This window comes from Epinephelus fuscoguttatus, linkage group LG11 (assembly GCF_011397635.1).
Source record: "Epinephelus fuscoguttatus linkage group LG11, E.fuscoguttatus.final_Chr_v1".
Classification (NCBI taxonomy): domain Eukaryota; kingdom Metazoa; phylum Chordata; class Actinopteri; order Perciformes; family Serranidae; genus Epinephelus; species Epinephelus fuscoguttatus.
In genome coordinates, this window is record NC_064762.1 from 20,092,048 (window position 1) to 20,119,725 (window position 27,678).

General features: G+C 41.9%; 3 protein-coding genes across 4 annotated transcripts; 1 reads left to right on the forward strand and 2 right to left on the reverse strand.

Annotated features, from left to right (window-relative positions):
* Positions 1-313: 313 nt before the first annotated feature.
* efhc1 (EF-hand domain (C-terminal) containing 1) lies at positions 314-15,109 on the forward strand. Of its 2 annotated transcripts, XM_049589886.1 has the most exons (11): positions 314-512; positions 2,179-2,400; positions 2,487-2,774; positions 2,875-3,024; positions 3,326-3,518; positions 3,797-4,023; positions 4,141-4,281; positions 4,414-4,627; positions 5,315-5,467; positions 5,601-5,635; positions 14,572-15,109. In XM_049589886.1, the coding sequence occupies exons 1-10, from the start codon at positions 447-449 to the stop codon at positions 5,627-5,629; spliced, it is 1,683 nt and encodes a 560-aa protein (XP_049445843.1). In that variant the 5' UTR covers positions 314-446; the 3' UTR covers positions 5,630-5,635; positions 14,572-15,109. The 2 variants fall into 2 exon arrangements, with proteins under 2 accessions (XP_049445843.1, XP_049445842.1); XM_049589885.1 differs by lacking the exon at positions 14,572-15,109 and having other exon boundaries at positions 5,601-5,738.
* On the reverse strand, positions 6,946-18,792 carry tram2 (translocation associated membrane protein 2). Its single transcript, XM_049589887.1, has 11 exons — positions 18,586-18,792; positions 15,451-15,514; positions 15,117-15,226; positions 12,827-12,943; positions 12,578-12,636; positions 10,604-10,688; positions 10,362-10,432; positions 10,132-10,236; positions 9,812-9,955; positions 7,929-8,086; positions 6,946-7,707 (listed from the first exon to the last, which is right to left on the reverse strand). Exons 1-11 carry the CDS (start codon positions 18,703-18,705, stop codon positions 7,631-7,633), a joined length of 1,110 nt encoding a protein of 369 aa, XP_049445844.1. The 5' UTR covers positions 18,706-18,792; the 3' UTR covers positions 6,946-7,630.
* Positions 18,793-19,979: 1,187 nt separating this feature from the next.
* On the reverse strand, positions 19,980-27,204 carry xkr5a (XK related 5a). Its single transcript, XM_049589884.1, has 7 exons — positions 26,841-27,204; positions 25,596-25,779; positions 25,202-25,386; positions 24,877-25,089; positions 24,401-24,570; positions 24,030-24,141; positions 19,980-22,821 (listed from the first exon to the last, which is right to left on the reverse strand). Exons 1-7 carry the CDS (start codon positions 26,971-26,973, stop codon positions 21,875-21,877), a joined length of 1,944 nt encoding a protein of 647 aa, XP_049445841.1. The 5' UTR covers positions 26,974-27,204; the 3' UTR covers positions 19,980-21,874.
* Between the last annotated feature and the right edge of the window lie 474 nt (positions 27,205-27,678).

Below are 27,678 nucleotides of genomic sequence, written 5' to 3' on the forward strand. Positions count from 1 at the left end.
AAAGTCACCCGTTTATGATCAATAATTGCAGTTATGGCAAATAATTTTCTAACATAACTTCTTTAATTGATTGTAGCACTAAAGCTTCTCGACACAGGAAACTGCAGAATAGATATGACGTCATATTATGGAGGATATGCAATTTTGCTTTTTACTATTTTTCAAATGTTTGCCGATATTAATTCCTTATCATTCATGATATAGCTTTATTTTTTTGTTTTATTTTTTAAGCTATGGTTTTTATGAATATTTGTTTACTTCACTTTATTTACTTGAAACTGTTGCTGTCGTGCCGTTACCATGGATACCACAAACTCAGCACTGCGGAGCTGTAGTGTGGCTTTACATGGTAACACGACCTGACTTAGCTAACTTAGTTAGCTTAAAACCACTAACTAGTACTGTTCAACTTCTTGTGGTGAACAAATAATACTTTAATAGCAGCAATGTCTTGGAACTGGAACAGCCATGGACTGCCATTTTTACCAGGATACACTTTTCGGGATGTAACGGTAAGAACTGCCCGTTAAAGTTAACGTTAAACTAGCTAGGTTAATGCTAATTTAAAATGTGTGGAGTTAAGTTACGTAAGGTTTTAACGTTTAATATTAGTTATAAGTTAAACGTAAGAAAAAACGCTGTTCACTTTATGTAATGTAAATGTCATTGTTGCATTCTTCCAGTCTTTACGCCCAATAAAGTTAAAGAAGGTGACATTTAAAACTAATTTAGGACGCTATTAGCTGAAATTTACGACATTAAACGAGTGTTTATTCCAGGGTTGTGTTATATGACATGTACAGGTGTTGCTATTATTCTGTCCACCTCTCATACAGCACTTTTATTGCACAGTATAGACATTTTTCACAGCAGACATTTTGTGTTGCCATAGTAGGAGAACAGAGGTAAAACTGATAACGTTAATGATGGTGTAGTTCCATTAAGTGTCCCAGTAAGCTTTGTTAGTGAGCCAGCATGAACAATATCAGGGTTTCCTCTAAGTGGAATGCAGCCATCATTTGTGTTATCAAATACAGCTGTGCTTTTCCTGCTATGACTGTTTTCAGTCCCTTTACACAAGTAAAAATACTGTTAGCAAACAAGTAAAAGCTCTGTATTGAAAATGTTACTCAAGTAAAAGTAAGTACGTGTAATTAGGATAATGTACTGTAAACCTTCAAGCCTGGGTTGAAATCAATGGGCCTATATTTGAGACAGGCTATATGGGACAGGCCTTTCATTCCTTTTGTACAAAACTGTCTCTCAGCAAAGATGGGAAATAAAACCAAATTGTTAATGTAAACCAGTATGAATGTTACCTGTTTAAAAATAAGGCTTCAGATAATATATCAATTATGAATCATTTATTTAATCTAGTGCCGACAGACAGCACATTAAAGAGAGAGAAAGTTATGGCACTCGAGGATACTCACAATAATCACACCTTACGGCTTATAATGTTTATGAAAAACCCTTTAGAATTTTTTGGTTTGTGGACCCTTACAGAGATAAGTGGGTAATCTCTCTTAATCCCTCTTAATTCCTAACAAAACATAATATTTTTGTGCAAAACTCTTAATTTGTAAAGTAACTTGTAAGTAAAGCTGTCAGAAAAATGCATTTAAGTAAAAAGTAAAATGTTACCTTATGAAATGTAGTGGAGTAGAAGTATAAAGTGGCATGAAAAGAAAAGACTCAGGTAAAGTACAAGTACCTCAAAATTGCACTTAAGTGCAGTACTTTGGTGCGGCTGTGGCTCAGAGGTAGGGTGGGTCGTCCACCAATCGGGAGATCAGCAGTTCGATCCCTGGCTCCTCCTGTCTGCATGTCAAAGTATTCTTGACCAAGGATGAAACTGAGTAGCAGGCGGCACCTTGCATGGCAGTCTCGGCCACGTGTGTGAATGGGTGAATGTGACTTGTAGTGTAAAAAGTGCTTTGAGTGGTCGGATGACTAGAATGGCGCTATACAAATGCAGGTCCATTTACCATCACTGCTATGGCATGTGAAAATGTCAACTGTGAAAAAGGTCTATTGTTATGGACAGCAGGCTCAGATGATAATCGACCTTTGTGTTTACACTTGCATCAGTGTTGCAGATATTTCATGTACTTTAATTTGTGTTTCTGTTGTTATTTACCAAAGCTAATGTATTCCCTCTTGAATATTTCTCTGCAGAAGTCAGCCTTCCATCGTCCCCAGACACTTGGCTATAAGAATGGCTTTGCTCTGCCCAGTCGCCCCACTGTGGGCATTGGACAGGCTCCTCTTTTATCAGAGCAGTTGATCCAGCAGGAGATCAGTGAGCTGTCGTTTGAGACACCAGACGTTATTTACGGCTCCCTTGACCAGAGCATGGAGAAAGAATTCTTCCCAGCTCATGTGGCTCTTGACAAGAAGGTACAATAAGGCCAAGAAGACCAGTATTTGAAGATTTTTCTTGCTGTTCAATTAAATGTTTGTCTCACCACTCTCTTGTCTTGTAGGTGCTGCGTTTCTATGGATACTTTCTAGAAAATATCCAGTTTTCCCCTGAAGAGGAGTGCCGCGTGCGCCCTGTGGTCATTTACTACTACCTGGAGGATGACAGCATGTGCATCATTGAGCCCATGGTGGAGAATTCTGGGATACCACAGGGGAAACGGATCAAACGCCAGCGTTTGCCCAAGAATGAATTTGGAGAGCATTACCAGTGGAAAGAGCTCAATGTTGGCATGGACCTGGAGGTGTACGGGGTCAAGTACCACATCACACAGTGTGATGCTTTCACACAGGTACAACACTCACCTGTGTGAATGCTCTTGCAGTGCTTTGTGTGTCTTCATTATTGTCTGTTGCTGTAACTACTTTCTGCCTGTCACTCATCATGTAAAGGAGTTCATGGAAAGTGAGGGCATTGTTGTGAACAACCCTGAGCCGATGCCTGTGGATCCTTACAGTGAACGTCGCATACAGCCTCAGCCTTCCTACACAACACCCTCCGAATTTGACTGCATGCACCAGTTTCTCACCATGGATCGTAAGGTAATGGAAATTCCCTCCGTTCCAAACTAACTAGGTAAATATTACCAACTCTAATCTGGACGGCTATTAACAGAGAAGCATGGGTACAATAACATCTCCTATTAAAGCAAATTATAAAAGGAAGTTATTGTTATTATTATGTTGTATTTGCTTTTGCAAATTTCACACTAATAGTAGACAGCAGCGAGTGTAAATATGGATTAAGAGACGACACTCACAACACCACTACCAGTTGGGGAATTACGAATGCATTTGGCACACTAACAATCTAACTCCAGGCTCTTCACCTCTTCTTGGTCAGGTGCTGCGTTTCTTTGCCCTGTGGGATGACAGTGACTCTCTGTTCGGGGACACCAGGCCTGTTACCATCCAGTATTTCCTGGTGGACGACACGGTAGAGATCAGAGAGGTCCACGAACCCAACAGCGGCCGGGATCCCTTTCCTGTCCTGATGCGCAGGCAGAAGCTGCCCAAGAAGATCAAACCAGAGTCCGGTGAGAGGCAATGATGTGTCTGTTCCACTTTTAGCTGTGTAATTGCATTAAATCTGGTACAGTGCGTTGGTCAGGTATCTCTTTGCATGTAGTCATGTAAACAGTAAAAGTGAATGCTTTTAGTAAGCGTCTCTTGCCCTGTAACTGAGTATTAGTTATACTGTTTTTGTCAACAATTTTATGCACTACAGAAAAAGCAGAGTCGTTTTTTAAGAGATATAAAAGATGTCTAAAAAGAAACTAACATCAATAACAATTCTCTTCTTATTTATTATCAGAGACATTTCCCAGCTGCGTGCTGGAGGTTTCAAAACAGGAAGTAGATGAGTACTACTCCCCCAAAGACTTCAAGGTGGGACAAACGATGACACTGCTGGGCCGTCGCTTCCTGCTGTATGACTGTGATGGCTTCACTAAAGAGTATTATCAAAAGAACCACCCTGATGTGGAGATCAAACCTTCAGAGGTTCCAAAAAAGACTGACCTGCTTCAGGAGACCAAGAAGGTGAGAAACTTTTGTTTGCCTTTAAAAAACTATATCATCGGTATTCCCTGAAGGTATGTGACTTAATAAATGATAATTGTCTTCTCATTTATAACCCTCTCCTGTCTGTGTTTACAGGAGGTTCCCCCCTATAATGGTTTTGGCTCACTTGAAGACTCTCTGCAGAACTGTTTGTCTTTAATTCCCGAGCCTCCCAAAAAGAATGTGCTAAAGATGCTGGAAAACGACCACAAAGTGTTGCGCTACAGTGCCAGGCTGGTAAGTCAGTATGAATGAGAACATGTTTGTGCTGCTCCTTTGACTAAATATTCTGAATGACTAGTGGCTGCTTTCACCAAAACTGAAACTGTACCTCCTTGCTGAAGTTTGCCTGTGTTACTGACATTCCAGGACTCCCAGAATCCTGAAGATGAGTGTCGACGTTTCATACTGTCCTACTTCCTGTCCAATGACATGATCAGTATTTTTGAAAAGCCCACTCGCAACTCTGGTATAATCGGTGGCAAGTTCCTGGAAAAGACACGCATCCCCAAACCGGGCTCTACGGTGGACAAGCCTGAGTTCTACTCACCTGCAGACTTTGCTATTGGAGCCACTGTGGAGGGTAACGTTCCACTTTATCAGCCTGTATTTATTTTCCCGTTATCGTGTGTTGGTTTCCAAAAGAAATATTTTTTATTCAGAAACTAGGGCATCTTTTCTCCAAGGAATTAGCAGGAATAACTCATGTTGCTGCCTTCCATGTCTTCTGAGATAAATCAAGCTTTATCCAGAATTATATGTTAAAGGTGAAATCTGCAATTCTAATCCAATACACTCCTCCAGTTAGCTTCGTGTTCTCTGTGTGCACTGAAAAAAATGTGGTCCTCATACAGCCCTGGCACTGTAAATGGGAAACAAACAAAGTGGCTTGGACCGAGCCACCTAAAACTATGCCAGCTTCTCTCCCTCTTCCACGTCCTCACCCATGAGGAACGGAGCTACACCATGATAGTAATGAAACATAAATGACATCAGAGATATTACAGGAGCTTCTGAAGGAGCACTGGTTGCTGTTGTCTGATAATGTGCAGTGCTGGGAAAAAGAATTTCTCCTCTGGGACAACGAAGTCTAAGTCTGTAGGAGGGGTGCATTTGTTTAGGTGTTGAATTTAGATATCAACAATCTTTCTCCAGAATCGCAGACTCCACCTTCAAGTTAGATTCCATTTTCCAGTAGGAGATCAATAGATAAGTCAGCTAAAATCTCAGCTCACTGCATCTTTCGCTCCTCTCTTGTCTGTTTTTGTAGTTTTCAGCCACCGCTTTGTGCTGACTGACGCTGACCACTATGTGCTGACGTACCTGGAGTCCAACGCAAGCCAGATCCCTTGTCAGACACTGGATTCTTTGCGCCAGAAGCTGGGTGTGAAGACAGCAAATAACCAGCCAGCTGACCAAAATGGTAAATAAATCAAATCAGCAAATCAGCAAAACACACATCTCTTCTCTTCTGTCAGTAGATGTCACTTTACTTTGTAAAATTTTGGACTTTAACAATTTACACCCCCCTTTTTTTTTAAATCTATCTTTATCAGGTGACGATGTAGCAGAGCCATCTTCGTGATGTCAGGCAAGGCTGGATTGCATTGTACACTCTGCACTAAATCAGACCACAAATCAAAGCCTCAACAGAATGTATCTTGACACTATAAATAAATACTGGACCAGCTGCAGAAAAGTTGATTTATTTGGCAGAATCTGACAGCTTCTGGAAATACAAAATACAGCTTTTTGGTGTTGGTGCGGTTGATCTCAAAATATCCTTCCTATATAGGGCATATACCAGGCAGTTGCCAAAGCCGAACATCAAATCTGATCAAAAATGCAAAGTTAAGTTAGAGTTGGGCAGTCAAGCGAGTACATTTTATCAAGAGCACTATGTTTTCTCAGCCACACAGAGCAAACTGACGGTCAAATCAGGGACGCTTTTAGCATACTGGCATTAGCATTCAGCTAAAAGCAGAAGTGAAGGTGCCTCCACTGTGCTCAGTGCCACCCTTGATTGAGTCCACCTCCACCACCCTGTTGAGAATTGCCTAATCACCCTGCTTTTTACTGCAAGACTGTAGCCATCAAATTAACAATAAAGGGGACCAAATCTTTCAAAAATGTCAAACTCATTTCCTATTTTATTATATTATTTATCATTAGCAAGTACAGCTATACAGTATACTATGCAAATATATAATAAATGAAGACCCTGGCTACATAAATGACACATGACAACATAAATGATTGACACTTTACTCAGACTTCATGTGGGCTACCTGACAAATAACATAAAGACAGTGGACCCAGCAGGCATCCTGATCAGCTGCCTCCTTTCACCTCAACTGGACCCTTTTGACATGGAGGAGCAGCAGCAGCTCTACCCTCCCTTTAAATGCCTGAGCTCCTCACCGTATGTCTGAGGCTGAGCTCCTTTCAGCCTCTTGTATCTCAAATCTCATTCTTCCTGTCACCACCTGGACCACCGTGGAGGTACTTCACACTCAACTGCAAACCGCCCCAGTGCATCCTGGAGGTCCCTAAAGCAGACACTTACCTCCCCCCTTGAGATCCTGTCTATGAATATCACAAACAGAATCAGTGACAAGGGACAACCCTCCAATATATATTTTAATTGCTGCTTTGGTTCACTATATAAAGAAAGAAAATTGGATATGTAGAAAAATCCTTTGTAAATCTGCATGAATCAATGTCCATTTACCAACTGGCAATTTAGCATTTTTCATTGATCCAAACTCGAATATTATTAAGAACCAAAATTTTAAAGTTTTGCCCTTTGTAGACAGAAAAATGACTTCAGTCACAGCATTTCAGAAAATTTGCATTATTTAATAAAGTAATTAACAAAACAATTAAAAGAAAAAAAAAATGGAATGGCATGCGGTAATATCCAACATACATACTTGATGCTTATCTGTTAAGTGACCAGTGACGAATGTAGGATTTTAAACAGACATAAATCGGGAGGAGCCCAGGTGACCACTCTATTGATTGGCCATAATCCCTTCCCTGACACGGTAAAGGGATATTGTTAGGGCCAGCATACAGTAAGCTCATATCATACCATATCATCAGTAACATTTTTCTGCTCCAATGGACCAGACTAGAAAACAAGCAAAAGCCGGCTCAATGGCAAGAGCTGAAAACAGCTGCGACATATCGGACAACGCTACAACCAATACAGTACTTATGTATGAGGATATGCATCAACACATTCATAGTTGACACACAGTAACGTGTGCTGCATACTGTGTTCACTTTACATTTTAAATCATTCTGCATACAATGGTGCTCCTTAGGGTGGGATAGCAGGCTGCGTGGATGTATAAAAAAATACTGATATGATGAGAAGAGTAAATGTCTGTTGGGCTCGAGGGATTTCCTTGGATTTCATTTTCCAGCATTCAAGCCTAAGTCTGTAGCGACTGAGTCCCTGTAACATCTCAGGACATACTCAACAAGAGGCTGGGTGGCCAGTGGCCACCAGCTTTCCTGTTGTGCTGATGAGAAACCTTAGGCCACTAAGGCCACTGTTCAGGCCAGTCAGTGTGTTATCTTAGGGGGATTTGAGTTTTTTGGTCCGAGGAGAGGCTCCGTTCTCAGCTTTAAGAACTCCATTTTCATGGTGACCAACTAGCAGGAGAGACAGAGGGGAGAAGTCAGGGTCTCTACCAATGAAGCACATATCAGATATCAAGAAAGCACAAAATGATGGTGGGAAAAAACACGTTTTAAGAAAGGAATCAAGTCAAATTCCTGATAAGTATAATGTTATGAAACACTGCCTTACTCTTCTGTAACCGTAGGAGATGGTGACTGTTATGAAACATGTTTGAGCGGCTGCTTATACTCACGTGAGTCTCTCTTCAGTGGCCTTAGGGGTTGTTTTGCGGCAGCCTTCTTGCGAACAGCCTGTTCATGTCTGAACTCTCTCCAGCGCCTCAGCTGGAAGCGGATAAACTTCCAGAGTAGCCAAGATTGGGTCAAACATACCAGCAGTAGAACAGTCATCCTGAATGGGGCCCCAGGCAAGAAGATTAGTGCGATTGTGTGTTTTGGAAAATGGACCTGACATTGCGTGCCAAATTTATACAATTACTTCCTGATCCTGGTGTGTGGGGATTTGAAACGAGGTCTGAAGAATATGTTTTTTTATTTCTCTGGGTATGACAGTAATGGTTGCCCTGGACAACAAGGTGACCTGAGTGTGCTCCCCTTGTTTCTGTGTTCTGTTGATTTAGAGTGCTCCTATCACACTTTATCAGACATTATAGCACTAAAATGAAAAGGTAAATAGTCAAAATACAGAACAAATTCAAAATATATTTCCTAGCACAAATACTTTATACGAGATAAGAGATATATTGATATATTGCTGAGCCCTAAATTAGAGACAAGATGCCGTCTTAGATTTTGGATATCATAATACATCATGGTGTCTTTTCCTGGTTTGAAATTCTGCATTACAGGAAAGTGATGTAACTTTCTGACCTAAATGAATTGATCTAGCTGTTCTGTTATTTGCCTTTACCCACTTAGTCATTATAACCACATCAGAGTTCTGCATCAGGTCAGGTACTCAATGAAAAAAGGTGATTCCCGAGTGGCCTTAATTTTATTTCCAGTTTTATTGTGGTTTGGGGTCTGGCCACGAATCTTGTGTCAGCACATTGGGTTGGGTAGTGTAACTAAATTAAGCATAGGGTTAGTTCAGGCGGGACACTATGTCAAGCACAGTTCACATCCCAGCTACATCAGCTGATCTCAAACAGCCTGATTGATGGAACTGACAGATCACATGATTCATTTCTATGCAACCAATTGGCGAATCTCATTCAGGGCGCCCCATTTAAACTGCTCTGGCCTGCCTACTGTTGCTGCTTCCTCTGCAAGCTGCTTTGCAACCCGCCTCCACCCCAGCTCCTCCTTTTCATGCTGTTTGACTTTTCAGTGTCATTTCTGTTTGTCATTGATGCTGCTCTGTTCTGTTCCGGGGGGGGGGGGGGGTCTTTGCTGCTGCTCTCCTTGTCTTAGGCTTTACATGTAGGCGCAAGGAAGGGCAGGGAGGTTTGTTGTCTGCCTCAAGCTTTCCTTGTTTGCACATGGAAGGGCAGAGAGGTGTGCCCTCTTTGCCTTAAAGCTTTCCATGCAAGTACATGGAAGGGCGGAGAGGTGTGCTCTCTCTTAGGCTTTCAATGTAGGCTCGTGGAGAAGGCTTTCTATGTAGGCCCAAGTGTTCCTGACTGAATTGGCCATATGCGTAGATGTTCGGGTGGTGGGGAAGGGGCAATAATGCATGTTGCCTTTCCGGTTTGGTAGCAGGTCTCTTAAGTCAGACCCATGCAGGACTCTGATCCTCATTAATGATGGTTATTTATCAAAGATCTCATTGTGTAAATATTTTGTGAAATACTCAACCCTACAATATCATCCCAATATAAGCACTGAGGTATTTGGTCAAAACATGGTGCTATTTGATTATTGCGCGGCCTAATATAATTGTAACTACAGGTATAGTGAAATCTGGATTTGAAATCACCCAGTGTCAGTCAGTGTCAAAATTCCTGGCTCTATGCACTGTGAATTTGTTATAAAACAATAAAAACATTAAAAAGTCAACACTTTTTATGGGCGCTAAGTGTATTTTGACTATAAAGTTGTCACAGTAGCTATAAAAAGTAATATCAGTGCCACAGAATGAATGATTATCCACAGATGATGGACCAGAGGTCTTTACCTTATCAGTACAGTGTTGAAGTTGCCCATCTCCAAATCCAGCCCCTGGTTCTCAGCACGAGCCAAACCAAACCCAACAGCCAGGAACATCAAGGTTAGAGTTACCATCCGTGTAAACACAAAGCTGATCGCCCACAGGTCAAACCTGAAGCACACAACACAGCGACAATGTGGTCAATAAAGAAATAAGACAATAATAATATATAAAGTTACACGGAATCATAAAAGCACATGACACAGTAGCTAAGAAAGTAGTCTAGTCAACAGCAATGAAAGCTTGACAAAAAAGTGAAAACCACTAAACACAGTGAGGTTACTTACATTTTCTGATGGTTCTCATCAGTGAAGTAAAATAGTCTAGCGATGTGGAAGCCCAGCTCTGACACATACTGCAGGAAGAGGAGTACCAGACCCACACGACTCAAACTACACAAGATAGAAGAGAGAAGCAGGTGATTGACTGGGTGACAAAGAATAACACATCCATATAAGGTTCAATGAAAACCACGTACAGTAAAGAAAAAAAAAAGGTCCTTTTGCTGGATGCTTACTTTAACAAATAGGCTGCAGCGATGTGAAGTAGATACAGGCAGATGTACTGGAGCTGACGAGGAATCTCCTCCTGTAAAACAAACATTCATTTGCAAAAGGTACTGTAATTTTCAAATCCTGGAGCTTTTAATTCGTCACTCTCTGTCTAATGCACATGCATGCAGACACAGGAACACACACACCCAGAGCTTATCTAGTCACACTCCAGAACTCCTCCAGTTCCCAGGGCCTCTTTACTGACCTTGCGTACTTTCTGGAAGTAGAGCTCCGGCAAGGCGTGGAGCCAGTAGGCCAGCTGAGTGAGGTAGAAAAACTTCACCTGAAACCTAGAGCACAAACACAGGCAGACAGGCAGAGGGAAAGTAGGAGAAAGAGCAAGAAGGAGAGAGTCAGTAAAATTTACACAGCTGCCCCAGTGATACATTCCTGCTCTGATTTGTTTTCAATGACTGTACATCTGTTAAAAAAAATAAACCCAGTTAAGAATAGACACAGCCAAATAATCCAAAAATGGATTACCAACAGACCAAAGCAAGCAACGGGGGGTCCAACAGTCCCTGGACTGACTGTGTGGCAATTATTATGTAGTGCTTTGAGTTTTCAAAACTTTACCAAGTGTGTTATAATCTGAGTTGGTAAGGGCTTTAAGATGGCACCTGCATTTTTATAAATGGCCCTGTTTCAAAATCTAGTTTTAATTGTGAATATTTTAGTTAATATTTAAGGGATACTTTGCTGATTTTCAACCAGCTTTGTCATAACACTGTGGGGAGGTATGTGTAAATGAACTGTGGTAAACTCGCTCTATCTTACCAGCGCCTGCTCTTCTTCCATCTAAAATCCGCCTAATAACAATCCAGCAGATTTTTGCTAGCTGTAGGGCTGTGTTTGAACTATAGATCGTACTTCCACATTTTTGTATGGCCGCCACCACGGACACAAAGAGTATAGAAGCGGTTTGATAGAGAGACTCGCCCCTTTTTCTCAGACGCAGACCAAACTCAGATCAAACTGTCAAACAAGGCAGCGCTGATCAAATCCAAACCAAGATTATGTTAATGTATTGCCTGATTCTCACCTGAAATGTTTTTATAAACATATTTAAGTGCACTGTTTGGCTGTAATTCCAGAATCTGTAAATAGGAAGTGAGTGCTACACTGTTCCATGTATTGTAAAAACAGGCAGAGTAGACTGAGATCAAAGGGTACAGGTGACCGGTGAATAAATGAAGAAGCAGTTATTTCCTCAGTCAATGTTTGATGTTACTTTTCTCTATTCATTCATTGGAGGGCATTTTTCAGCCCAGGACACATGTGCCTACCTCTGCTTTTCAAAATAAGGTCTTAACAGTAGATACAAGTAGATACAACATACATGTGGAAACATGATTAATTGGATTATATTGCAAGACATGTAAAAATGTATAGGGATCCCCCTCTACAGGTGTATATGAGGGGGCCCACTTTTGAAAATGTTGTCACCCTGCCTGTATTTCCTAGCAGCTGGCCTGTATGTACTTTACCTTCTTAAATAATTTTTTGTATTTAATCAAACTGTAACCACACTAACGTAGGGGTGTGCAGGGATCTGTACTGGGGCCCAGTTATTTTTTGCCCCTGTTCTAACCAGCCCTGGGGTAGTCAAAATAATGCAATCTCAAAACAACTTCTCCGAATAAGGAGCTGAACATTTTGAATACCAGTGAGCAATATCCGTCAGGCTTTAAAAGAGGTATTAAGAACTTTTATATGTGACTTTTTCAAAGCTTAAGCCACCTAACCATACTCTAAAGCAGCCAAAATATCTGTTAACACGTTCCACAAAATACAGCTGTGTTTTAACATTTGTCTTTAGAAAGCAAAAATGCCAAAAGTTCACTGCTTCAGCTTCTCAAATATGAATATTTGCTCATTCTCTCAGTCCTCTATGATATCAATCTAAATACCTTTGGTTTTTGGACTACTGGTCGGAAAAACAAGACGTCTGGATGTTGACTCAGGCTTTTGGACATTTTGAGGGGCTTTTTTTATGAAAATAAACTCTAGTAGCAGCTCTGGCATGTGGTTCTACAAATAAATGCGTATATGTGGATACTTCTAAAAATATATATATATATGTATTGTTGATTAAGTGTATCTTGCTGAGCAGCGCTAAAACTGTATATGGATTTTTTTTTTATGTAAATATACGACTGATAGAGCAAAGCAGTCATACCTGAGGTGTACATGGGGATAGTTCTCCCAGAGGCTGCTGGGATGTAAGAGATATCCTTCCTGTGTAAAAAAAAAATATCAGAGAAAAGAGCACTTTAGTGTGTGTGTGTGTGTGTGTGTGTATGTGTGTGTGTGTGTGTGTGTAAGTGAGAAAGGAAAAACACGAGCTGTCCTTGATAAGAGTATGTGTGTGACATTTCCTTGAGTAGGAAGTTGTTACTGAACACCACATGATAAAAATCTCACTCACTGTTATGAGGATGTAAAAACTCCACACACTCGACACCAAGTGAAACACACACAGCTGACCCGACTCATTAAACTTGGTATTCTTGCTCTTGGAGAGGTGGAGACGCCGGTTCACCTTCTGCAACATGAACAATAGAAAAGCATCACATGAATGCAGCTTGGAGCCGTCATAATGGGTTGTCTTGTTGACTGCTGAGAAACTGTCATGCACAAGGAAGCGCCGCGGTAATACACATAACTGGGACAAGAAAAGACAGCAGACACTATTTATGGCTGCTGCTGAAAACCTTCCCCTGAAGAAGTATTCCTTTCAAGACACTTTGGAAACCGTGGCAATGGTGCTAAAATAAAACCTTGTTCCTCCTGGCTGGCCTATTTCTAAACAATGACACAAGGGCTCATACCTTCAGATGGATTAAATGCTGCTCTGTCTCTCTCTTCCTGTCTCCATAACTCTATCCCTGAGAGAACGGCAGCGATGGCAGCCTCGCTCATTTAGTCTGGAAAACAGGCAGTCTGCTGCTCTTGTAGTTTTTCATGTTATGTTTAAATGACATTTAAACAGAATTGTTTTAAAATATTAGAGTGCAACAGGATGCAAACACTGTAAGTATACATTTCCATGTATGGTACTTATATATATTTGCAAATAGCATACCCTTGCTAAGTAAAAGGTAAATAGGATGAGACATTAAAGAGATTTTTTTTTCCAGATTCAAAAGTTACAAGAGTTCCTACAGTTTAAGTTAAGTGGGATTTGAGCCTTTTAAACAGCTATTTTAATGCCACTAAAATTAAATTTAAGAGCAATTTTACAATTAACTAAAGTGAAGAAATAAAAAACATGCATGAACTGACTTTGGTTACTTAAGGCTAGCGGCAATTTTGCCCAAATATTTTTTGTAACATAAAACATGCCCTTTTGAAGACATTAATTTGAGCAGGAGTCAGTACATTACTATTATTATTTTTTTAAAGTTACCTGTTATTTTCAGATTTCACAGTGCAGCACCAAAAAACCCCCATAAAATCCAATGTCTTAGCATTTTTAAGAATTTAAAAAAATATTTATTGTAACATAAAACATGCCTTTTTGAAGACGTTAATTCAAGAGTCAGAAAATTATTTCTTTTTAAAAAGTCACCAGTTATTTTGAGATTTTGCAATGCAACGTCACAAAAAAATAATTCATAAAATTGTATGTCTTAGCATCAGAGCAATTTTAGAATGAACAAAATTAAAAAACAAAACAAAAAAAAAAAACAACTGACATGAGTTACTTGGGTTAGAGACCATTTTGCCTAAATATTTATTGTAATGTAAAACATGACTTTTTGAAGTCATTAATTTGAGAGTCGGTAAGTAATTTCTTTTTTAAAAGTCACCAATCATTTTTAAATTTTTATACTGCAATGTCAGAAAAAAAATCATAAAATTCTATGTCTAAGCATTTTTAAGAATTTTAAAATATATATATATATATATATATATATATATATATATTTATTAAGACATTTTAATACAGATTAATGCCTTATTTTTAGACTAATTAATTCAATGTATTTTAAGACTTTGTAATGATCCCTGATTCTTCATTTTCCCTACTATTGATGGAATATTGTAATGCATGTCTGTACCTAATAATATTAATAATATTGCTGATGACTCCTTTCAATAATATTTATTTCTATGGGTCCATCATTTCTGAATTATTTCCTAACATCCATTTGCATCCTCTTATCCAAGGTCGGGTCACGGGCCAAGCAGAGCACCCCAGATGTCCCCCTCCCCAGCAATGCTTTCCAGCTCCTCCTGGGGGACCCCAAGGTGTTCCCAGGCCAAACAATTTCCAAAAAGTTCCTTGGAATTTGGTAGTAATTATGGGGAACACAGAGACAGTGTTGAATTTGTACACTAGAAATTATGTATTTCAAATTAATTTCAACTTAAACTGGAGAGTCTTTCAGTCAGTGTACATATAATCCAACATGGAGGATAGAGTTTCCTATTATAAATTAATAATGAATGGATATTTACTTGGGGATAAAGTAACTCAAAATAGTACCGAGTTATACATATATCTTTTACAGGAAAATTTCTAAGAAAATATGGTGCAGTAAAATAAAGGGTTACCCTCATTCTAGGCTGTTATTATAGTATATATATTTTATACAGTACCTTTTTATGTATTTCACTCTTGACAGTATAAACACAGTATAGCAGGACCTCTGTGTGTGACATTAGCTACGCCTCCTCTTGTGACTGACTGCTGCATTGTGCTGAGTACTTACATCCAGAAGATACTCCTGCACTACTGCATGGAGGATGATGGCGATGAAGAAATAGAAGAGGATGGTGGCGGAGTCCTTCCATCCGTAATGGTACAACGTCACCTCGCCCTCTAAGCACACATAGGAGAGGTCAAACACAAACGCAGCACATGTTTGTTAAAACATCCTGGAGCAGTGTAAACCTATTCTGTGATCACTATTCAGTGCCAGTAATATGACGCAACATGAAGGAACAGCTGCAGCGGAAGTGAAACTGTGAACTGTACGAGTTAAAAATGTGTCGATATGTCATAGACTGTGAAAATGAACATTAAATAAGAACTGCTCTGCATACCTGGTGACTGTGTGGTGACATTGTACTGAGGCTGAATGAACAGTATGGCCGTCTTGGCTGTCGCCTGGAAATTAGATGAGATAGTAATTAGCAACATATTTCAGTGAACCTCAAGAGGCCGGTCATCAAAGTATCATCGTAGTATAAGTGTCTATTTGTAACAGGTGTCTGTGTGTGCTTGTGAGTGTGTGAGGCAGATAAGAGAGAGAGTCCAGTGAGAGTCCCCGCTTTTCAGAATATATAATGTTGTTTACATTGTCAGTCAATCCTCCACTGTGGCATCATAATAACCTGCTGGGAGCTGAATTCCTTAAGTAGCATTGCTGAGAAATCTGTCTTGCATGACAAGGCTTGTATTGACTTGGGATGTGGAAGAGGCTACAGAGCTTCCCAAATTATTCAGTGACAGCATCCTCACAAAGAAACTCAATAGAACAGTGTTTCCCAACCTTTCTGGCTTGAAACCACTTTAGATGCAGCTGCAGGCCCCTGTTACATGTGTCTGTGAACTGTGACTACGTTCAATCAACTGGTGATTTCAGCTTCAATTGTTTCATTTCATTTTCATTGTGATCTATGTCAATACAGAGCCTATGCCATACCCTACGCCGTAGCCTGACGTGCACCGCCCCAGAAGTGTAACTACATGTTGTGGCGACGCAGACCTCCTGTCTATTTTTATGAGCTGAAACCATTTCCCTCAGTGGAAACAAAGCTTTTATTTACTTTAATTTCAGAGCTAATAAACAATAAATTGTGTAAATAATAAAGCCTCCACAAAAATAGCATTTTAAGTCCTGTGTGTGATTTATTCTGGCTTTATATGAGCAGAGGAAATCTCCTCTCGTCGCTAGGCTAATTAATACAATGTAAAATGCCGTAAGCTTGTGCTAATAACGTTAGCATGTTATATTTGTTTGGAAAACATGTTTAGTATAAGACAGTTGTTTTGTCTGTGAACCTTGTGAGCGGTAATGTAGCCGAATTTTGTAACGTTACCTTTGTTAAATGCTGCCGTTGTCCCTGGCTTCATATGAGTAGAGGAAAAGTCTGCTAGCCCCTAGGCTAATTTATACAATGTAAAACGCCATAGGCTTGTGCTAAAAACAATAGCATGTTGTATTTGTGGGGGAAATGTGTGTTTTGAATGAACTAAACTTTACGGCACTTCACAGAATCACCCCGCCGCCAACTAGTGTTTTGGAGGTGTAACTACAGAGTGACAGTGATGCTATGGCGTATCGAGCTGGCACACAAGTACAAATCCTGCTTTATTAGCCTAGGCTTCTGTCCAGGGGTCCGGGGGATTCCTCTCCTTGCACTTGTGGTTTTTTTTGTTTTTTGTTTTTTAAATAAAGCTCTGTTTTGATGCTTTTTATGCACTGCCACTTCATCTAAATTCAAAGTACAAAATAAATCAGTGTGAACCAATTAAGTCTGACTTTGACAATGATTGGCGGGCCACCCTGCACCCTATCGCAGGCCTGGTTTGGCCCATGGGCCACAAGTTGAGTATCACTGCTCTATAAAGAAATCATTTCCCAGAGTCCAAGGGGACATTTTGAGGTTGCTTGTTTTACCAGACCAACAGTCCAAAACCCACAGATGTTCAATATACAACACACAAAATGAGGAACGCAGTAAAGCCTCAAATGTAAGGAGCCAAGACTCTGAAAATAGCACGCATATTATGTTTGATAAATAGTTTAAGCAATAAAAATTGTTGTCAGTTGACTCATTTGTTTTTCGACTAGTGAATTTAACATTACGAAAGATGATAGAAATGCCATTTAAAGTCTCAGATATCTTCCCCACGCCATTCATCTGTTGTGGGCCCTCACATTTATCATCATCATTTATTTATATAAGTAGGACATGATTGGATTTTGATAACATTTTGTCTGAAGCATTGTAGTGATATGACTTGAAGAGTCACCCTGAAGGGACCCTGTTGGACCCAGCTTGGACACCACAGTGCAACAAGTCACCAGTCATTCCTTGCGCGCCGTGGCCACAGGTGACCTGTCAAAGTATCAAATTCAAGAACAGCTTTAGCCCTGTTGTTCTCCTTTTTCCCGAAACTAGAAAAACTAAAGGAAGTCCCCTACTTTTTTTTATTCGGCCAGCTGTGCGACCTAAACCACTGTTCCGGATTGAAACTTTGCTAAAACCTTGAGCAGCGGCCTGGAGAGTCTGTTTGAGGGCACGCAGCAGAAGCTATTAGCTAATAAATATTTCATTAATACAGTCACTGTCTGTTAATGTGAAATTCCTCCAGGTCAAAGCAGTCTTTAGAGAGACAGAGCCAACGGAGAGCCAGCAGCAGCGGTTCAAAGATTGAGACGTGGCAGTTAACTACCACTGTCGAGCTCGCGACGAAAACCATATCGCTTCCGTTTAAGATTTTCACAATATAACCCCTCACTGTCACACGTCTGCTGGAATCCCATGCTAAGCAACGGCGATGCTTTTAATTTGAAGGCCTCAAACGCTTCACTTCCTATTTCAACGGGTTCTCTTCGCTAACTGACAAATGTTGGAATCAAAATGTTGCAGCGGTTTGTCTTTGCTGGAAACTGGAACAAGACTTTGCCAAAAGGGTAAATTTAGGAAAGAAATACGTTACACTTTGTTGTTTTGAAGTAACAACTTATGTCTGCGCCAGCAAATGTGTTCTCAACTGTATCCCGGTTTACGAAACTCCTTTTGAAATTAAAGTATCACGAGCAAGACAACGAAAACTTTAAACATAACGTTTTAAGCTAACGTTAACGTTGCAATAAACGGCTAAAGTCGAAGTTTATATCCTGTAGTTGTCAGTTTTAAGTTGTTGGCTCAGTTTAAAATGATACGTTGCTACTTTGTGAACAGAGCAACATTCATTGTTCATAAAACTTGTAAAAAAAACTGCAGCAAGTCAGCCACCATATCCGCGGAACTGATTCAACTGATAAAAGCTAAGATGCAGTAACGTAGAGCAAGCAAAACATTTTTTACAAAGCAAAAAGATGATTTCGTTACGTTTAGTACGCTTCCACTTCGCACCGAGTTACATCTTTGAATATGCAACAGCCTTGCCATCTTAAAACAGCTGAGTGAGACGAGGGAAGAAAAGAGAATCTGAGTTCATCTCACCTCAAACATCAATCCAATCAAAATGAAAATCACGAAACTGAAGACGATGTCGGCATGGTTTTGAATTAGGAACTCCTGGCTGAAGAAAGGGTAACTCTTGTTCCTTCGGCGAAATGCCATGTCAACCCAATGGTGTTTTCCCTGCTATTTTATAAATCAGAATTTTTCTGACTACGAAGTTCAGGAGTTAACTTTCTCACTGGTATGCGCATGCGCGACTTCTTAAAGGGCGAGTGCCATAAATACCTTCTTTGAGGCCATTTCCACAATAAGTTCAGTCTGTGCTGACAAAAGACCATTTCAACCTGAGTGATCACAGCACTGCACGTTTTAAATGCTCCAAAACACTGAAAAACAATCCTTTGATAGTATAAATTTAAAAAACATTCATCAAAGTCTGAATAATTACACACACTTGTATTCCAGTCACCCCAATATGTAGGCTATTTATTGCTTATTTAAAGCCACCAGTGGCCTTGCACTTCACAGTTCAAAACTTCATATAGGCAGTCACCTAGGTGCAAGAGCAACCCCAGCATCATTTCACGGCTTTGTTAGTGGATTTCATCCCCTTTACATAAAAGAAATGAGCAAAAATGCATTTGTGCCCCAGAAATAGCAATCAAGAGCACTACAAATGTCACTACAAGTACCTCATCAGCATTTTTTTTCATTTTGTTACATAATAGACAGTGGAAAGCTTTTTATAAAGAGATAGTTTGGATGGTTTGAAGTGGGGTTGTATGGGGCTCTATTCATACTCGGTGTATTACATACAGTAGATGTCAGTTTGGAGAGGCCGCCTGGAGTCAGACATGGAAGCGAAACAATGTACTGCTGTGGAGGGGTCAGCAACAAAAAATCTTTTAGCCACCTCAAAAAAATCTGTTTCAGTTTAGGTGTATGCTTTAATGAGAGTGTTTTCACTGCTTAACCTTTCCATCAGACAGCCCATTTCGACAGGGAAGCCCTTGATGGCTTCTCCATCTATGGTCTCGTCAAAGCCACCAGACTCCATTGACAAAAACAGTAATTTTAGCTCGCTGAACACAGGAGCTGCTGGTCTACTGCTGCTTCTATCAATCAATTAATTTGTGTTATTGTGCGACCTTTGGTGAATTCAAACTAACTCTTTTTAATGCAAGAGTCACACGATAACACTAACAAACTAACTGCTCATGGTAGACCAGCAGTTCCTGTGTTCAGCAATGCTGAATCACTGTTTTGCTCAATGGAGTCCGGCTCTGAAGAGCGCGATAAAACAGCTTCATTTTCCTGTTGGAAATTTCTGTCTGACATCAAAGTAAAGCAGTGAAAATATTCTAAATATAGCATACACTTTAGCTGATACTGATTTTTTTTTAGGTGGCAAAAATACATTTTGTTGCTGACCCCTCCACAGCAGTACATTGCTGAGCTTCCATGTTGGACTCCAGCCTGTTTCTTCAAACTATAGGGGCATGCTGACCACCATCTATTGTATGTAAGTACTGTCTTTGGATAAGTGCTCCATGCAACGCTACCTCAAAAAATCAGAACCATCTCTTTAAAGGGTAGCTTTGGTATTTTTCAAACTGGACCCCGTTTTCCCACATTGTCTAAGTGACTAATGACAAGTGGCTATTTTTTAATAGGTCCAGTTTTGGGAGAGAGTGCTCCAGCTGCAGCGGTGAAACGGGATGAAATGTACTCACTGAGGGCAATTGTGCACCGTCAGTTTATGTCAATTAAAAGTGCTTGTTTTTGCCACTGACAGGCTCAAATTTTTATAAGTGTTAATAAGGACCCTGCGAAGAAATGAAAAGTTTTTTGTACCTTTCGTTGGTCTGTTTGTTATTGTGACCAAGTCTCGCACATGAAGAAGTCCTGTTCAGAAGTCTTGTGAGAGGTGATTTGTTGCGAGAGAGTGTGTCAGGGAAGAGTTTGTTGTGTTGCAGTACAGAAAGCATAGCTTGGTGTTATCTAAAAGATTTTCATTGCCATGCCTGAATATTGTGGTAATTTTAACAATGCGGAAAAGTCTGAACAAAACTTTGCCTTAAACGACACTTGGTTACAAACACTAACAAACAGAGCGGATCTGAGAAAGGTGAGGAAAAGCCTTTGTTTTCCCTGTAGGTTGTCTTCCATACGTATCAAATACGTAGAATAACAATATGAGCCTGACAGTGGCAAAAAGAAGCCATTTTAAAGGATGTAAATTGATGGTGCACAACTGCCCTTATCTATTACACTGCAGCTGGTTTCACTCAATACTGGACCAATTTTTAAAAATGTTGTCACCATTAGTCACTTAGACACAAAAACATGGGAGAAAAGGGTCCAGGTTCAAAAATACCAAAGCCTACCTTTACAGTAAGTGCCTGAGACATTATTTTTCCCCCAACATAATATAAATTCAAGACATTTTAGCAATTACATGGTCAACATGTAAATCAAGATAAAACATCAAACACAGTTTTTGCCAGGTTGACACACTAGCCCTGCTCAAAGCAATGCCAGTTGACATGATTATACAAAAAATACAGAATGATATTTTCTGAGGGATTGGGAATTTTTCTTCTTTTTAAGGGAATAACAAAAAAATCACAGCAATAGACATATAATACAGAAGATACTTGTGCTTTTAAGAAGCCAATGAAGCTCTGGCTTACACTGAGATGGTAAAGATTGAGAGGTCAGACACTCCTGTCCCCTTTAGATCTAGGAATAGCTTCTCTATTCTCATAACTGCTGGCATATATCAGCATGAATAACAGCAGTGTCGGTATGTAATATAGAAGCCGTCAGTCGTCTGAGATCATTAAACAGCTGCATATTTCTACTGGTGTTTATTGATATAACTCAGAACCAGTGTTCTGTGTTGCACAGTATAGTTCTTGAGGCTTACGTTAATGCTGCAGAAACAACAGAAGAAAACGTTAAGTTAGATAGAAGGCGTTTCTGAGCTCTGTGCACCACCTTTGTGGTCTTCAATATGTCTGATGGAAGAAAACACTGCTGAAGGTTTCACCTCTCTGTGTCCAGCATTTAGGCAAAGCAATGCTTTAAGAAAAAGCTAATGTTTATTTGAGAAGAATAATGGCTAGCTTAAGATTATCCCGAATTTGTTTTATAGACTATGCCCCACAGTGTTCTAAATATATAGACATATAGAGGTGAAAGTTCTGCCAGCTTTCTCATCCGGCAGCAGTGAGCAGATGGAAAAGCAGCCTTCTGAAAAGCTGGTGTACTCCTTTAACGTCAGATAAGTCACTGCTGCTCTTTCCCTGATTCTGTCTTAAGAGAGCTAGAAGTTATCGTCTTCGTCTCTTCGTGACATTATAAGCTGCCTCCTGGGACCTGTGAGATGAGGGACACTAGAAGGGGAGTCCATCACTCCAGAGTCCAATTTAGGAGTGGAAGTACAACGTGGCCCGACGCGGCCCATGAGCCCACGGATATCTCTGTGAAGGGCTGGATCGCTTGGGATTGAGTTGAGGCGCACCCCCTGTTCCAGAACCCCGATGTCCCGGTCCAAACGGGGGTTACTGGCACTGCTGGGAGACTGGGGATCAGCGCTGAAATATAACGTCGAACTTGACTCTGTGGGGCAGAAGTATGGCTCCGGACTGTCTCCAAACACGGACTTGCCCTCTGGTGAGCTACGTTTGAAGTCAGATGTGGGTGATTCCATCGGGCTCTCCATCTCCAGACTGTCATCCTCGTCTTCAGGTTGTTCAGTTGACGTGGGCTCGCTCACGCTCTGGAACTCGTCTTTGCAGTCCGACAGAGGTGCCAATCCCTTCCCCTGAGACTCAGAAGTGGAGACTCCCTCGCAGCTGCCTCCTCCTGTGATAGTCATACCCTCGTTACTCTTGTACTCTTGGTTGTACTCCTCCATGTCCAGTATGGCTGCTGCTCCGCCAGCCCCGTACGCTCTGTTGATCTTACCCAGGTCTCCTGTTTTCAGAGCCAGCCGGATTAGGAGCCAGTGGTGGTGGTAGCAAGGGCAGGAGCTGTTAGCCCGGCCCCCGCAGGTTCCTGGGTGCTCCAGCAGAGAACCAGCCACACCTGAGAGGGAGAAGCTGCCGTGGTTTTGAATGGAGGCAGCTGGCAGGCTTTTGTCCCCGAGAGAGAAGGAGGACTCCCCTCGTTCGATGCACGTGCTGCCCATGTGGTTGTGGTGTGTGCCCTGGGAGATTTCTGTCGACTTGGGGTGGAGGAACCGGTAGTAAAGGACAAGAGAGGTAGCGCCTGGGAAGAAGGGAACAGAAAGTAGTTGACTTTAGTATACTCAGTATGTTTCAATAAACTTGTACTGAACATTAAACAGCTCACAGTCATTTGATTGCTCAGTGTAGTTTAACAGACTTTCGAAGACACTGTTTATTATTAGTTGCGACAATGTCACGATGGCTGGTAAGAGAACTGAAAGAGGGAGAAAGAGCACGTGCGAGACAAGGATGGAAAATGAGAGAAAGAGAAGGAGGGGCTGCAAGGCGACTTGGTTGGCAGTGTTTCCTTCTGCCTCCCCAGCAGTGGGGGAGACGTGCATCATGCAGTGAAGAGCAGTTATCATCATCTGCATGCCGCATCGCCATTGACAGCCGTGTGCACTAGACTCACCATGGGGTGCAGCCTGCTCTGCTGAACCTGTCGATCACGAAACTATTTGAAATACTTGAAATAAGGAAGAAAAAATTGGGGAAGTGGTGCGAGTAAACATGTTCAACATGGTACTCCAGCTTCCTCCCACAGTCCAAAGACATGCAGGTTAATTGGTGACTCTAAAGTGGCCGTAGGTGTGAATGTGAGTGTGAATGGTTGTCTGTCTCTATATGTCAGCCCTGTGATAGTCTGGTGACCTGTCCAGGGTGTACCCTGCCTCTCGCCCAATGTCAGCTGGGATATGCTCCAGCCCCCCCGCGACCCTCAAGAGGATAAGCAGTTAGAAAATGGATGGATGGATGTTGTCCTTAGTGTATAATCACCTAAACTAAGAATTGCTGTGTTTGAGAATGAGCCGTTTATATCTACATACAGAGTGGGTTGTCTTTCACAGAGTACGCCATGTTGTTCTACAGTAACGCAGCACAGACAAGTCAAACTCTGGCTTTACAGACAGCTACTCATATTTACGTGAAGGTAGGCAGTTCTCCTACATGCTGTGCACACAGGAGAATTTTCAGTCCCTGCAACCTCACTTCTTGATGTCATTAAATCCTACACACCTTTAACAAGTTGCACTTAAAGGGCAAATATTGTTTCTAATGCCATAGCTGTGTCTTCCTACTTCATATTACTTGTAACCTATTTGAATCACCACTGGGTCTGTATTACTCAGACGGTGCAGAAACTATTAGGTGTTTTGACACAAGTCTAATTATAAGCATTGGACGTCAAAACATCTGAGACAAATCTGTTCCAAAACAAAGCGAGGCCAGATCGAGAGGGTGACTCACCGAGGAGAAAGCTACATAGCACAGTGGTGGGAAGGGTCATGCTGTCCCATGATGCTTCGCTGAGGAAGTCGGAGGCGGCCAGAAGCAGAGTAGCGTTCTCCACGAGCATGAACTGAAGGGAGGAGAGAAGGTCACACCATCAGTCATCTGCAGGCAGCTTTACGTCACTGTAAGCTAAGCTCGCAGAGGTGAGGATGACAGTGCAAACTAACTGCCTGTGTGTGTATCTGTGTGTGTGTGTGTGTGTGTGTGTGTGTGTGTGCAGCTGCCCTGCTGTGTACAAGTCAGTGAGGCAGTGCTGCACGTGGAATGCAAAATATTGAAAACAATCACCGGAATGAAATGCACAGCAAACAAGAGTCACGTCTTACTGCATAAAAACTGGCCATGCGGAAGCGCGAGGGTCCGTCTTTGACGTTGAGAAAGAGGAAGACGTGTACGAGCCCCATAATGCCGTTAAAGGCACGCCAACACCAGGGGCCGGTGCAGATGTCTGGCTGCTGTGATACCAGCCAGAAGGAGGCCGTTAGCCAGTGGAAACCTGGAGGTCAATGTAAAAATAGATTAGGGGATACAAGCACGATAGGGAATCCATATGTAGTACATCAAGCTGATGCAGAGAAGCAAGTAAAAAACTGGATTAAGAGGACAAGCTGCATCACTCTGGGGATATTTATATCACTGAACCTGAGTATAAATGAATGAGAATCTCCACCTTGAGTTCTATTTGCATGTGTGTACTCTCTAACTACACAACTCTAACTATACAACCCTTTCTGTTTCTTTCAGAAAGGTGCCAGACTTAGGTGTGAGCTACACAGACATGCCCACAGAGCTCTCTGCTCACCTGCTACTCCACACACCCACCAGTTAAAGACCCTGGCAAAGAACATCAGGCAAGTCACCCTCGCACCCAGCATGCCTGCCCTCCACACCAGCTGGCACAGCAGGGCTGCCGGAGGCATCGCCAGGTGGCCCGGTCGTATCAGACAGCAAGCTCTGCTGTACAGCACCAGCGCCCAGGAAATGGATAGCACACAGAGACCACAGCAATAGGCCACTGAGGGTGGGAACAGAAGGAGGAAATATAAAACATAATATTGAGTAAAGACACATTATCTCCCACTCAACTGACATGCCACAAGCAAGATGTAAAGCCATGCTAAGATCACCTGGGGACATGATGCCCACATCAGTGGACACCACCACATACGCCTGCAGCAGGCTCTGAGGCAGCGTGAGGACGAGGGCCTCCAGCAGCCAAAGGGCAGCAACATCTGCCTGCTGCATGACGGCAGCTCCAAGCTCGGCCACTGAGCCCTGCATGCGCAGCACAGTCCTCATGCAGTCCCATAACCTGCCAGGAGAGGGAGACAGATTCCAGAGAAGTGATGCACAGTAACCTCCTGGTACAGATTTCAATGACAGAATATTTCTTTAATGTACTTGATTGCTTAGTCTCCTACGAGGGCACCCTGACGTGAATCTGAACATCACATTCTATATCCAAATGATGCTATACTTTGTAATATATATATAAAATATCTGGAGTTGCAAAGATCTTACCTTTTGAAGATGCCCAAGTGCAGTATGTGTATGACAGAGAGGTAGCACCGCCTGTCATCCCCGTCATCGTAGTACCATTTCATGCTCAGCAGCTGAACTGCTGTCCCCGGGAGAAAGAGGCCAAGAGTGAGGCCCGCCCACTGCGTCTCCTCATTCCAAAGGTAAAACCCTATACAATAGATCACTAACACGCACACAGACAACAAATACAGACATGCAAATGCAAAAAAGTGTAGGTATTCTGTGTTTCTGTGTCTAGAGAGACATGTTTGTATTCAGCTAAGAGTTCACATCATGCAGTTTTTTTAAGGGAAACGGATAAAACCCAGCTTGTGTGTGAGGATTTGTTGAGAGCTGCAGAAACCGGCAGAGTCCTTGAGAAACTGAAGAGCACATCCACCTTGCTCAAGCGTCCTTTAATTTAACAGGAGGCTGATTTAATGTGATGATATAAGCTCCACCAAGAAGGGACCAGGGTGTGACTCCTGGCTGTAACACACTCTGCAATCATTTGTCTTTCGTTACATAAGTTTTCTTGCGCCGTGAAAATAATAACTTATTGATCTTTTTTTTTTTTTTCAGTGTGGAGACCAGTCCCAGCAGCAGCAGCAGCAGCACAGTATTTTTATCCTGTGGGAATGGTATACCTGCTGGAGGCAAAGTCACACTCTGTACACAGTCACCTTGTCTGTCTTGTGTCCTGCCCTTGCCCCATTGATCTGCTTAGTCAGGGAGTTGTCACACCTGAGAGGGCTGCACTGTTCTCAATGCAGACTCCAGATGTGCATTAGCTGGAAAAACTCAAGCATTAACACTAATAATAATAGTAATGTTAGAATAATAATGCGTGTTTTTGAAGGGTGGGTGCAGGACAGATCTAATAGGTGAGCATTATTCCTGTAAACGACAGCTGAATGACCCTTAGAGGTCCAGGGGCCCCAGCTTGGCTAACCAATGCCAGTGTTGCACAGCCATGCATTTACATCTAGCTAGGCTTGCCCATTCAATAGTAACGCCCGTGTAACAGCGTCACTATTTGAATAGTGTTTCCAACCTGAATTACGGCTGCTGCTGGAAAGCTCCAGCACGTCGCACCACGGCTGAGCACCAGCCTTTTTTCATTCATTCACAAACGAAAATGTCTCCACACAAATACAGCACTACCCAGCCATGTTTTCCAGTAGGCGTTAGCCCGCAGCAGCACACTAGCAGCCCGCCAGCGCGGGGAATTCTATGCCCACTTACGCGCGGTCCGTTCGGCCACGATAACCAGCGCCGACGCGCCGAGCAGCGCCGCCTGGCACCACGCTATCCAGCAGCCGCTCCGCCGGGCCACCGACGGCATCCTGCGGACGACCGCCCCAGCAGCGTTTATCATGATAGGGCTAGGTGGGACAGCGAGCACACCGCTGACATTATCCCGGGCATCCTTCACCCTGGGTACATCCGCTCCCTTCTTCTCCCGCTGCCTGCCTCCCGTCAAAAATATGTGACGTCACTGCGCGCTTTTAAAGGGGCATCAGTTTACCGAGCTGTGTTACTGTACAGGGCTCACCTTCCCTCCACCTTGGCTCCGAGCTCTGACACATAAATGCTTTAATGTTTTATTAGAGGGGTCATCTTACTTATTTCCTCATGGACTTAGTGTTTAGAGTCTAACTATCCTGCCATAAAGAGCAGGGTTTCTTTCTTTTCAGGAATTATTCAGCACCATGCATGGACGTATTATGTGACAATGGGCCCCCGGGCACAGATATACAAAAGGCCCCACCACCTCTCCTATACAGGAACAAGAGGCAGACTTATGGTAGTTTTGCCCTTTTTGTTGTTGCTTTGTGTCTCTCTTGGGAGTTTGTGTTGTTGTGTGGCCATTTTGTCTCTCTGTGGTTGTTTTGCCCATTTTTTAAGGTTATTTTGTGACTATTTACAGTTGTTTTGCATCTCTTCATGGTCCTTTTGAGTCTCTTCCTTATTGATATTTGTTAATTTGGGTGGCAATTTGCAGGTGAAGGCCATGAGGGCCTGCAACACTTTGGGCTCGTTCAGTAATCCATTGTTTTATGTTGGAGATAAATAATATTAT

Coding starts and splice junctions, on each gene's coding strand:
- efhc1 (XM_049589886.1), top strand. CDS start 447: ATGTCTTGGAACTGGAACAGCCATGGACTGCCATTTTTACCAGGATAC. Junction 3,519..3,796: donor GAAGATCAAACCAGAGTCCG/GTGAGAGGCAAT, acceptor ATTTATTATCAG/AGACATTTCCCAGCTGCGTG. Junction 4,024..4,140: donor TGCTTCAGGAGACCAAGAAG/GTGAGAAACTTT, acceptor CTGTGTTTACAG/GAGGTTCCCCCCTATAATGG.
- tram2 (XM_049589887.1), bottom strand. CDS start 18,705: ATGGCATTTCGCCGAAGGAACAAGAGTTACCCTTTCTTCAGCCAGGAG. Junction 12,637..12,826: donor GTTTTTACATCCTCATAACA/GTGAGTGAGATT, acceptor TTTTTTACACAG/GAAGGATATCTCTTACATCC. Junction 8,087..9,811: donor TTCAACACTGTACTGATAAG/GTAAAGACCTCT, acceptor GGCCCCATTCAG/GATGACTGTTCTACTGCTGG.
- xkr5a (XM_049589884.1), bottom strand. CDS start 26,973: ATGATAAACGCTGCTGGGGCGGTCGTCCGCAGGATGCCGTCGGTGGCC. Junction 24,571..24,876: donor GTGGGTGTGTGGAGTAGCAG/GTGAGCAGAGAG, acceptor ATTGACCTCCAG/GTTTCCACTGGCTAACGGCC. Junction 24,142..24,400: donor GCATGGCCAGTTTTTATGCA/GTAAGACGTGAC, acceptor TCCTCCCTTCAG/TTCATGCTCGTGGAGAACGC.